We start from the raw sequence: 13,243 nt of genomic DNA, 5'->3' as shown, positions 1-13,243 counted from the left end.
TCAGTTCTTTGTCTTGCAACATAGTCCTAAAACTGCTATGGACACCAAAAGTTTAAGTGATGAGCGCTATCACATTTGCTGTAAAAGGGAAACAGCAGAACAGCTATCTTTCAGCAGCCATTTTTGCTAATTTACAAAAAAATGTTTCAATGGGCAGTAGTTGGGAAGGTGGGGGAGGAGGGGTACAAAAGCAAATGAGGCAACTTAACCCTACCCCACCACACCAAATTTTATTTTGCTTCACTTTGCTGGAGTTCTTTCACAAAAGCCCCCATTTTCTCAGAAAGCTGGTTTATTTGATTCAAGAGATTATGTACACTGAATTACAAGTGCCTGGATTATCCATGGCAAAACCATATTAATAAGGGCACTTATTTCACAGCTCTAGTCACTTCCTGTCTTCTAACCAGGATTAATTTTAAACTTACTTGCATTCTTTTATCATCAGCCTGGAACAAACAAGAAAAAGGCAGAAATAAGACTTTTGGATTATGAGCTCTTTTCAGATGGTATCACTAACCCAAGACCTAATTATTTTAATACAATTCTTGTCATACCATCAATCTAAAATATAGTCCTACACCTAGGCCACTTTTAAGGGCCAAGCCCAACATCAAATGTCATTTCTTCAGTTAGAAATGGGAACACTTGCACTACTGCTTCAATATTTCAATTGAAGTACTTATTTCACATAAAAAAATATATATTACCCTTCACAGATGAATAGTGCTATCACTTGCCCTTCCTTGGTTTCTTATCTATAAGAGGAATGTGAGCCTCTCTCCTTGAGCCTTTACAGATACACGCACACTACTTTTAGCATATAATTCAAGAAATATGACTAAATATTAGACTGGCAGTCAGATTCAGTTTCTAATATATTTAAGTTTTAAAACCAGTCATAAAAATGAAAGCAGCAGATGCAATGGAAACTGGAGGCTTATTCCAAAAAAAAAAATCACAAAAGCATTCTATCCACTCAAATATAAAGCAAATGAAAAGAAGCCCTGTGGCACAAAGGTTACTAATCCCAATAAGCAATCAGATCACTCAGTGGATGTTGTTCAGTGTTACAAGAGCCAACTGCCATTGATAAATTATATTTACAAATTTACAAAATATATCTTTCACAAAAGCACTATGAAGCAGGTAGAAATATAAGATGCTACCACTAAAGATACCCAATGAGAGCGCTAGTCCAAAATCTGCATTTTGTAAATTAAGAAAATGAGGGTTGAGCTCTTATGGATTGCCTATGGTAACGAAATAGAAAGAAATAGTAGTCCAAGTACTGTCCCCATTTTATAGATGATGAAACTGAGGCTCGAGGTTAATTTCTAATAAGCTAAGAAATTTGACTCTAATTATATCTTGTAAGTATTAGTTTATCTCCTGAGGCCCTGGTCTTCATTACAATAAATACCACCAAAATAAATTTCTGTATAACAAAGTTATCAAGGCCCAAACGTTATTCAATAGAATAACAACATAAAAAAGAATAGTTCCCTTGGCATTTATCAAATCATTTGACTCTGGTAGTTTTCAGGTCAATATAATGAAAAATTTCCTCACATTAAGAGCTTTCAAAAAATAAAATGAGTTATCTCATAAGGCACCAAGTTCCGGATGATTAAAAGTCATCAAGCAGAGGGGTCAGATGACTACTAGTCAGGGATGATAGTAGAAGGAATTCCTGTTCAGGTATATGGGATTAATTAGTTAATCTCAGAAGCCCTTCCAATTGTGATGGGCGGAGGGAGTTGTAAGCATTTATATAGTACCTATGTTGTGGCAGGCACTGTGCTAAACACTTTACAAATATCTCATTTGAGTCCAAGAAATTTATTTGAATACACTTGTTTATAATAACCCACTTCAACTAACATGATGATGACCTGTGTGTGCCAAAAATAATTTTCAAAAGAAATCTAAATTTATGCAAAGTAAATAAGGTATATTCTTATTATACATTTAGAAAAACAAGGTGATACAAAATATATTTAAAATGTGTTTGCAAGTTATATTTTGCAAATTGTTCACAAAGACATGTTTATTATTATTAATGAGTAGTCCACTTATAATACTCACCCAACATTTTTTTCTAATTTCTTATAATACAGTTGCAACATAAAACAAAATATGCATTTCATATTATAAACTTCATATTTTTAGTGCTTTTTATTGTAAGTCATTTGCCATACTCAGACGCCAGAAAACATGTGTATATAGGATTTGAAATTCAACACAATTCACTTTCTAATATGAATTCTGATGAGACAATCACTGAATTCACTTTATTATGAAAGTCTGAACTGTTAGCAAAACATGTCTAAAGTGCATTTTTATAGCTAAATAAATAGCAGCATGTGTTTTATTTTCAATCTAAAAATCATGAGACCCAAGATGGAAAAAAAGTCACTCTGTAAAAGAACACATGAACCAAATACACCACCCTCTTTCCCCAAGGCAAAGCCTTGCATGATTATCTATAAGAGTATACACAAAATATACACAAAATAGCATAATCAAAAGTCAATATACAAACAAGGAAAAGAGTACTTTTTCTAAATTCATAAGAATAGCAAAGTGTATGAAGAATTTGAACAATAGATGTCTTTGGGGCTGAGGGGGGATGTGTTGCTCTTTGCCAGTGTATAACATAGTCAACAGCTATGAGGTATGAAATTTTAAAGCAATAAAAAAAATTTTTTTAACAAAATAATACAGCTGTTTGATTCAAAAGAAATCAATAACATGAAAAAAATCCTTTATCACAAGGGAAGCTCAACTCATGGCTTTCTGCGCCTGAAAAATAAGAGCAACATTAGTTTTGAATGTAATTATACAATTGAAGTACTAAATATTTTTGAAATAAAAGGCACCGACATGTTTTTATACCTCTATCATATTATATACTTGATGAAATAAACATTTACAAATATTACCACCCTTTACTGCACTAAAGAAGCAGGACATCTTCAGAGCTCATTTTAAAGCACTCAAAAATTTCTAAATTGGTCCCAACTGTCAAATGAGGAATGGGGATAGGAGAGAAAAACTATTTGATTGTGATAATGGAAAAAGGAACACTAAAAATGAAACCATGACAAAAGGAGGGTCTCAGATTAGAGGTATGGTACCCGTCAAAGTTAATGAGTTGATAAGGACAAAAACACTTGGACACAAATATACTCCGATTATTCTCTCGACATTAGAGAGACTATAATTAACTGGCCAAGACCAACTTGTTAAAACACATATTGGTTGAGAAACACTGCAACAGAGTACTTAGCTAGGACTAGAAGGACTAGAAGACAGGGCAGCTAGGTGGCTTAGTGGATAGAGAGCCAGGCCTAGAGACAGGAGGCTCCTAGACTCAATCAGGTCTTAGACAGTTCTTAGCTGTGTGACCCTGGGCAAGTCACTTAACCCCAACTGCCTACCCTTTACAGCTTTTCTGCCTTAGAATGGATATTTACTATCAAGTCTAAAACAGAACGTAAAGGTTAAAAAAAATAGAGCACATAGAAAAAGAAGAGCAATTGTGACTTTTGGTCTAACACACTTTACTTGCATTAGCATCTTAGGGAAAGCTAATGCACACTTCCAGGCCAGGATGGATGGATAGCTACATGGTCAGATATAGGAACATACATATCTAGATGAAAGAGAGAGAGAGGAAGGGAGGGAAGGTGAGAGAATAAGAAAGAGAATGAGAGGGGAAAGGAGAGGGATCTCAATCCAGAAAGATAGATACCTCAATCTAGATATGAAGATTAGCTATATCTCATCCAGATAAATAGCGATATATGTAAACTCACAAACCATATCATATATCTTTAATTTTTTTTAGCATATTATAATGGAAGTCCAAATCTTAGGATAAAGTTTTGAAGCTAACACTTCTAATGCTGCAGTAAGACTAGACAGTGGTAGTTAGGTGAGTGGAAAGACCACTGCATTAGGAATGCCAAAGAAACCTAGTTTGGAATCCAAAAGAATAACTACTATTTGACCTCAACTATATCACTTCTGAGTCTGTTTTATTCCAGGATAGTAATATTGATCCTATCTGGCTTATGTGTACTAATTTTAATCTTTAATCATATGGGATCTTGTGAATATTATTTGCCAAATTCTACACTGTTAATTCCCATCTTATTCTTCCTTCTAGTTATACTATACCAAATATATTTAGCTTTCCTGACACTATACTCATAGTTCTCTGTTGACTTTCCTAATTGCTATTACTCTTCCTCTTTCTGACTCCTACATATAGGCACACCTAAAGAGCATATAAACTTTTCCTTTCCTTTCTCCATTCTCTCTTAAATGATCTGATTCCCAAGAACTTCAATTATCACTATTATGCCAAGTTATCATTTCTGGTAATCTTCAGAATGACCTCTGCCAAGAGTCCCAGACTCAGGACTAGAACCCAGAGCCTGAAACTCCTCACACAGTACTCTTTTCATTACCCCATGATTATCAAGGAACTTTAGTATAGCATTCAAAAAGTTACTTAAGCTGGAAAAATATGCACTATAAATATAATAGTGGTCAACTTTCATTATATTAAACTATATTTGGCTTATTTCACTCACAATCACATACTATGCAGGGTGTCCCACATAAACGAAAGCATTTCTATTCTTGCATATTTCTATTCTTTCAATAAATCCTGAAATAAAAAAATATATTTAAAATATTATTTATTTCACATGGTTCCATTTATATAGGACACCCTGTATTTTAACAATTATTAAGTTTGCCCAACAAGCATTGTACACTTAATGTCTTACAAAATCTCACTAAAATTATAAAATCCTGCTGCAACATTATTCAGCTGACTAACCATTCAGAATTTGTTCCTATGAAACTTACTGTTCAGTCAGGTCTAACTCTTAGTGACTCCATTTGGAGTTTTCTTGGCAAAGGTTAGAGTGGTTTGCTTCTTCCTTTTCAAGCTCATTTGATAGATGAGGAAACTGAGGCCAACAGGGTAATATGACTTGCCCAGGGTCAAAACAGCTAGTAATTCTTTTTTTTTAAACCCTTACCTTCCGTCTTGGAGTCAATACTGTGTATTGGCTCCAAGGCAGAAGAGTGGTAAGGACTAGGCAATGGGGGTTAAGTGACTTGCCCAGGGTCACACAGCTAGGAAGTGTCTGAGGTCAGATTTGAACCTAGGACCTACTGTCTCTAGGCCTGGCTCTCAATCCACTGAGCTACCCAGCTGCGCCCTAGTAATTTTTTTAAAACCCTTACCTTCTGTCTTGGTTCCAAGGCAGAAGAGTGGTAAGGGCTAGGCAATGGAGGTTAAGCAGCTAGTAATTTTTGAGGCCAGATTTGAACTGAAGAAAATGAGTCTATCTTGCCTGACTCTAAGCCTAGTATTCTATCCACTGAACCACAAGCTGCCCTCTTAAGGAACTAACCAGAACCCAAATACCATTTTAACTGTGCTTTTGTAAAACCGAATGAAGTCAGGAAGCTTGTCAATTAAGTTTTAAAATAACTTACTTGGGTTGTGCATGATGCTGATATCCAGGTCCAAGTTGAGATCCTGCTCTCATTTCCACAGCTACAGAACACTAATATGAAAAACAAGAGAAGTTAAGTTTCCATTAGTCAGTTATCACAAATGACTATGAATTATATTTCCATGTAAATGCTAAAATCAAGCAAAAAGCCTTTTGAACACTCTTCCAAGCAATGGGACATTTAGTTAAAAGGCAGCCATGAAAAATTATTTGCAATTTATTTCTGATACAAGTCATAAGCACTAAATCACAGAATTTTAGAAGCAGGAAAGAACAACTTTGTTTTTTTAAATGGAATTTATTTATAAGTGTCTCAGTCCCTCCCTCATTCCTCTCCCCACATCATTGAAGGCATCCTCCAGGAGAAGGATATGTATATGGAGATTTTATGTCTTTCATGTTTCCATTTTTTAGTTGTTTCTCTGGAGGTAACATTCACAGTTATTCTTCAAGTATTAAATCTGTAGCTGTATATAATGTTCTGCTGGTTAATATAATGTTCTGCTGGTACTACTCGTTTTGCTGTTCATTATCCCAAGTAATTCTTGCCATGTTTTTTTAAATTAGCCTGTTCATTGTTTCTCATGGTGTAATACTATTCCATCCCAATTGTATACTATAATTTTAGCCATTCCACAATTGATGGGCATTCCCCCTCTTTCCTAGCACAGAGAAAGTAGCTATAAATATTTTGAGACAAACTCTTCTACCTTTTCCCTGATCTCCTTGGTTTAAGGTATGAACAGTTTTATAACTATAACTCTCTAGGTATAATACCAAATTGCTCACCAAAACGACCGGATCAGTTCACAGCTCTACCGATTGTGTATTAGGGTCCCCACTGTACCACATTCCTTCTAACATTTGTCAGCCTCCCCCATAGTCATTTTAGCCAATTTGATGGGTATGTGATACCTCAGAATTATTTTCATTTGTATTTCTCTAGATTTAGAGCATTTTTTCCATGTACCTATATATGACTTTGATTTCATCATCTGATCATATCTTTAACTCATTAATCAATTGAGTGATGGCTCTAATTGAGATAAACTTGAAAATGTTTTCTATATATTTTATATATGAGAACTCAGAGAGGTTGTCTATAAAATTTTCTCTCCAATATTCTGCTTCCTTAAAATTTCAATTTAATGTACTCAAAATTATCCATTTTATATCTCATAATGCTCTCTATCTCTTGTTGACTCATAAATTATTTTATCCATAAATCTTATAGGTAGTTTCCTGTTCTAATTTACTTATGATATAAACTTTTATGTCTAAATCATGTATGCATTTTGATCTTATCTTAATGAATGGTATAAGATATGGGTCTATACCTAATTTCTTCTAAAGTACTTTCCAGTTTCCCAGAAATATTTACCAAATTGTGATTTCTTATCCCCAAGAGCTAAATATATGCTTTTGTCTAATACAAGGTTACTATAATATTTTACTACTATTTGTTGTATGTCTGTCCTGGTCCTGTTCCAGTTCTTAGCCAGTACTATGTAGTTTTGATAATTACTGCTTTTATAATACAATTAAAAATCTAGTACTCTTTCCTTTACATTTTTTCTTAATTCTTTTGATGTCCTGATCTTTTGTTCTTCCAAATGAATTATTTTTTCTAGCTCAACAAAATAATTTTTTTGATTATTTTATTGGAATACCATTGAATAAGTAGATTAGTTTAGGTAGGATTGTCATTTTAATTATATTGGCTCTGCCCATCCATAAACAATTACTATTTCTGTAGTTAATTAGACCTGACTTCATTTGTATAAAAAGTGTTTTATAATTATATTTGCATAGTTTCTGGGATTATTTTGGCAAATGTATTCCCAGGCATTTTATTTTATCTTTGGTTATTTTAAATGGAGTATCTCTATCTCTTTTTGCAAGACTTTGTTAGTAATATATAAAAATGATGATGACTTGTGTGAGTTTATTTTATATCTTCCTATTTTGCTAAAATTACTGATAATTTCAATGAACTTTTTTTTAGTTAAATCTCTAGAATTTTCCACATATGCTATCATGTCACTTGCAGATAGTTTTATTACCTCTTTGCCCATTCTGATCACTTCCGCTTCTCTCTTCTCTTACTATTATTGCTCACATTTTTTATAATACTATGTTAAATAATAATGACCATAATGGGCACCCTTATTTCACTCCTAACCTTATCAGAAGGCTTCTAGTTTATTCCCATCACAAGGCATATCTCCTTTTTGGAGGGTATTTTTATATTTTTTATTGATATTTTATATAACCTTCATTTCCAAATATATCTTTCTCCCTTCCCTCACCAAAGAACCATTCTTTACAATAAAAAATAAAAAAAAGAACTGGGGGGGCGGGGGGAAGCAGTTCAGCAAAACAAATTAATTCAACTGAAACTAGCAGTACATGTAATATTCTATACCCATAGTCCCTCACTTTTCAAATAATAAATAACATTCATACAGCACTTTTCTTTGCACAATTTAAGATCAGAAGCTTTTAATTACTTTTGTTATTTTTTGATCAAAAATTTTTTTTTACTATCTCCTGATTTACAATGCCAAAATTACTATTAAAATATTTCAGTACTGGTTATTTCTTTAAACTTACCCGAGTTTCTACATCTGTCCATTCAGGCTCTGTCACAACTTCTTGAGCTGGGGCAGTGTTGGAAGATCTTCGTTTCCGGCTACAAAGGAAGAATGTAGGAAAAAAATGAATATTAGAAAATAAGTGTCTCTAAAGCTTCACAAAATTATTTGACAATGTTTCCATCCTTATAAATTAGTGCTAAGAGCACATCTTCCAAGTAGCATTTCTGGTGACCACCAACTTACCCAGTTGGGGATTCTTGCTTTAAAGTCTCAATATCTGTGAATTGGACAGATTGCCCACCACCTCTTGTTTTAAAAACATCACCCTGAAACATAAAGAAAAGATGATTATGACAAATTGATAGATTGAGTTAGCATTCACATTTGCTACATTTCAAATTGTCTATCTTCACTGTGGTCCTACTTCATTCAAACTCCCACCCACAAAATAATATCCACAGTACCTGCGCATCCAAAGATTTCAAGAGATTTGAGTGACTATATAAGGTACCTTAAAGTACTAGGCTCCCTCCTCACAATTTCTCCATTAAACCCATACACCATGCTATGTTTGTTTAGCTTACAATTAATTAAGCTAAACAAAACTAAGGTTCAGCAAAAATGTTTAGGGTTTCAAGTTTAAATATCATTTGATTTTATTCTCTAGATGTGATAACCATATTAAATTCTATTTCAGCTGGTTTTCTAGCTGTAATTAATATGAACTCTTCAACAAAAGAAAAAATAAGACATTTCTGACATATTTGGAAGTTTAAAATAGCAACCAAAAGAATTATCAACATTAAGTTTTTTAAAGTGTCTTAACTCAAAATTTTCAGAGTAAGAAAACAGGCAGAAGAAAACTGTTGTGGTTCCCCTCACTGAAAGTGGAAAATAAAATCAAATAGCAGCAATTAGAGTGAAAAATAAAAATTAAAAGAACCAGGAAAACTAGGTGGCTGAGTAGATAAAAAGCCAGGCCTGGAGATGGGAGGCCCTGGATTCAAATATGACCTCAGAAACTTCCTATCTATATGGTCCTGGGCAAATTCTTGATCCCATTTATCTAGACCAGGGTTGGTGAACCTTTAAGGAGTTCAAGTGCCCAGAGGAAAAATTCAAGCTTTCTGTGAGATCCCAGATTACAGGAAAGAGCTGAGGGGGAGCATGCAAAAAATGTCCTCAGGCACTAGAAATAGGTGGAATACCTATTTGGCTCCCTGAGTGCCAACTCTACTCTCATGCCATGTCTTTGCAAACCTGGGTCTAGAGCTTATTGCTCTTCTACCTAGAAACCAACATTCAGTATCAATTCTAAGACAGGAAATAAGAATTGGGGGGCAGCTGGGTGGCTCAGTGGACTGAGAGACAGGCCTAGAGATGGGAGATCCTATATTCAAATCTGGCCTCAGACACTTCCCAGCTGTGTGACTCTGGGCAAGTCACTTGACCCCCCACTGCCTAGCCCTTACCACTCTTCTACCTGGGAGCCAATACACAGTATTGACTCTAAGACAGAAGGTAAGGGTTTAAAAAAAAAAATTAAAAAAAAATAGAAAATAAGAACTAAGTCAGCATAGAGGAAAATAGCAGATATAGTGCTTTGACATGCATCAGCAAAATCAACACACTGAAGTTAAATGCTCCCCTTATATTTAGATCACACTATTTATATGTGTCAAAGCAATAACAGGAAAAAGAGGGGGATGGGTTTGCAATTTTTTAAAAAATAATTCTCCCCTTGTGTAAATTCATTTTTTACCTTAATTAGTTTAGTTTCAATCTCCCCATCGGAGGCTAGTTCCTGGTGGGTCAGCATGTACTTCTCACACTTAGCTAGTGCCTTTTCATTTGCAACAGCTACTGTGATGGCATGGGGGACATGTGGCTGCATGACTGTTTCAGTTTGCACATTAGAGGCAGGCTTATGATCTACCCATCTGTCCCCTGCAGAGCGTGATCGTCTGTGTCGGATACGAATTGGTGGTGCATTCTGATCCGATTGAAAGAGGAATCAAGAAACAAGCATAACCCAGAATTAATTTCATTAAGAGTATTATTAGAAGTGCAGCAGGCTAGGTTTAGTAACTGAAGACAATATCAAATCAAAGCTCAAAATAACTTGAAAGCCCAAAGTGCTACTCAACTAATTTTAAATGTGTTCTTTGATTTTAAATAAAAATTAAGTTTAAAAAATGTGTTTAAATCAATACAACAGGGGGCAGCTGGGTAGCTCAGTGGATTGAGAGGCAGGCCTAGAGATGGGGGGTTCTAGGTTCAAATCTGGCTCAGACACTTCCCAGCTGTATGACCCTGGGAAAGTCACTTAACCCCCATCGCCTAGCCCTTACCACAATTCTGCCTTGGAACCAATACACAGACTCCAAGACAGAAGGTAAAGGTTTAAAAAAAGAAATTAATACACAACATATTCTACCAGTGAACTTCAATTTCAGCAACTAAATAAGAGAAAGAATTCTATGTAATCACTAATTAGTTAGGCTTTTCTTCATTTTCAAGGATTCATTTTCCATAGATATATTAGCTTTAATCCTGCATACTAGCATACTTCAAGCCATTCACACAGGAGTCTTTAATTTATAAAAGGCTTTCCTCAAAGAAACTAAATACAAGCCCTAAAGTTTAAAAGTAGTTTAAAAACTGAAATTAAAATCAAAACAATTAATATAAAATGACCACACTCAAACTGAAACAAGTTTGAACAGTTTTGGTCAAATTTCAACACACACAAAAACTAAGATAAAATGTCTTAGCCAGATATTAAATGATTTCTTTCTGTACAACAATGTGAAAATTACTTCATGAATTTCCAAATGGGAACATGGATAAGACAGATGCCAACAGGCTATATCATCACCATCATATGGATGATAGGGTGTGCATGCACACATACATACATGTATATATACACACAGTTTGTATACTTTCTGTGATCTCACTTCTGAATTCTTAGGCCACTCAATCTAATAAAGACTGATCAAGTATGTTCTCTACAGAAAGACTGCAATTCAAGTTTTAGAAATTTAAATGTTTTCAATACTCTGAAATCAAGTTCACCTATGACCATTTAATCAGTAAGAATATAAAGAACTTAAAATTCCTAAACAGCACATCCTGATATGATTTGGCTCACTACAAATTCACCTTGACATGGTTCCCAAATTAGAAAAAAAAAATAAACCTATTACAGAATTTTACATCTATTGATGAAGATTCATGCCACAACAAAAGTTAGAACTAAAAGTTCACTTCTAGAAGAAAATAATTTATCATCTACTAAGCAACAAAGACAAATCTATGCATGGCTATTCCTTAGATGAGTCACCAAAAACAGATATACATAAAAGAGGTCTATCCTTTTCAAAAACATTACTCTGGAGAGTTCTAAAGATCATCCTTTACATTTTCCACTATACAGAAAGCAAAAACCAAGTACCAAGATTAAATTATAACATATGTAAACTAAAACTCATAACTTATCTTCACTTTCCCCTGCTTGGCCCTTGAGAAAAGTCACTAAGACAAGAATCCAATATTTGGCTCAAAATGAGAAAAAACTGAAAATCATGAAGAAATAACTAAAGTACTAAAAATAGAGGTATATGAAGTAATAGAATGGATACTCAAATTATCTTGAAAAGTAGAGGGAGGAAAAGTTTCCCAAAACAAATGTTGCAAACAAGTATATTCTTACATATCTTTTGGAGGCAATATTCTTTACAATCTACATTATGTTAGGTAGTTAAAAAATGTAAACTTTTTCCCCTCATACCTTGAATACAAATTCATTTGATTTGAAGATGTAAATCCTGCCTAAAAAAACAAGATCCACATAACAGCTTTATAGTAACTATTCTGCTGCACTTCTAAATCTTTAAGATTCTGGTTTCAGTAAGGAAAATATAAAGATTCAACACATCCTCTTAAATATCTCCCAGCCAAATTGTTTTAACAGGCTATATAAATTATTTACAAATATTGTACAGCCATAATCAAGTTCTTTGAAAGTAGTTTTAGAATTTTAAGAGGATTCACTGGAGTAGATCAGAAAGAGACCAAACACCAACCTTTGCAATGAAAAGTAAGGATCAAGGCAAAATTTGTAAAAATGAATATTTTAAATACACTAAGAAATAAATTGCTTTGTAAACATTATTTATTTTTTAAAAGAATAAAAAGCTAAAATGTCTACCCTTCATTAACACTTAAAAGTTTAGGATAGCTGCCAAATAAAGATGTTATAATTTTAAAGATTACATGAGTAAATGTAGAATAAATCCATTTTAGTCAAAAAGAAATTTTTTTTTTGCCTTAATCCTTGTTATGAGCAAAAAGTAAGAAAAAAAATTATCACTCTCATGCGAACATGTATATTAATTTTCGTAGGAAAAGCCATGATAGATTTACAATTGGTCTATTATCATTCAAAAGTACAACACCAACCAATACATTCCTATCATCTTTGGTAAAAAGGTTTTTGTCTTTGAAGGGGAAAGGAAAAGGAGGGAGGGCTGAGGAGAGAAATGGGGAACACTGTACATGGAGAAGTAAACTCCAATGGAAACTGTTCCCAACACTTATAATCAGTTTGTGTGACATTCATTAGATGACTTTATCATAATAGTTCAAAAAAACTATAAGACACCAATATAAACAATGGTCATAGATTGCTGATGTAGAAGAAGTCCAAATTGAGAAAAGTAATTCTTTAGGTTTAATGAAGGTGTATTGTAATTTTAAAGTAATATGAATGAGTAGCATCAAAATTAAAAACAGAGATTTGACCTTGTTTACATTGTTATAATTCTAGGCTTAACCAATAATCTCCCAAATCAGGGGTTCTTAACCTGGAATGAACTTGGAGAGCAAAAAAATTATATCTTTATTCCAATATAACTGAGTTGTAATCTCATATAATTTTTTTTGTGCATATGGAAATATTATCCCAAAACCTCTTGTCCAGACTTGGCTTGACCAGACAGCCAAAGGGGTTCCTAACACAAAAAAGGTTAAGAACCCCTCTTCTAAATCAAATTAAATGAAAAAAATAAACTACAGCTACAATACTTTAAAATATTGGCA

General features: G+C 33.7%; 1 protein-coding gene across 10 annotated transcripts in view; it reads right to left on the bottom strand.

Moving 5' to 3' along the window:
- Positions 1 to 274: 274 nt before the first annotated feature.
- Positions 275 to 13,243, bottom strand: part of KIF23 (kinesin family member 23) — a 40,424-nt gene continuing 27,455 nt past the window's right edge. For 4 of the 10 annotated variants that reach the window (XM_056808894.1, XM_056808924.1, XM_056808904.1 and 1 more), the window contains 5 exons: positions 9,903 to 10,133; positions 8,384 to 8,466; positions 8,157 to 8,235; positions 5,524 to 5,594; positions 275 to 449 (listed from right to left, as the gene is read on the bottom strand). In XM_056808894.1, coding sequence (XP_056664872.1) covers positions 425 to 449; positions 5,524 to 5,594; positions 8,157 to 8,235; positions 8,384 to 8,466; positions 9,903 to 10,133 — 489 coding nt within the window. In that variant the 3' untranslated portion in view covers positions 275 to 424. Of the gene's footprint in view, positions 450 to 1,997; positions 2,806 to 4,604; positions 4,682 to 5,523; positions 5,595 to 8,156; positions 8,236 to 8,383; positions 8,467 to 9,902; positions 10,134 to 13,243 lie in introns of those variants that run through there. The other 6 variants (XM_056808928.1, XM_056808899.1, XM_056808910.1 and 3 more) reach the window with 4 other exon arrangements.

This window comes from Monodelphis domestica, chromosome 1, assembly GCF_027887165.1.
Source record: "Monodelphis domestica isolate mMonDom1 chromosome 1, mMonDom1.pri, whole genome shotgun sequence".
NCBI lineage: Eukaryota > Metazoa > Chordata > Mammalia > Didelphimorphia > Didelphidae > Monodelphis > Monodelphis domestica.
Note: the sequence above shows the minus strand (reverse complement) of the source record. Positions and strands in the feature narration are given on the sequence as shown.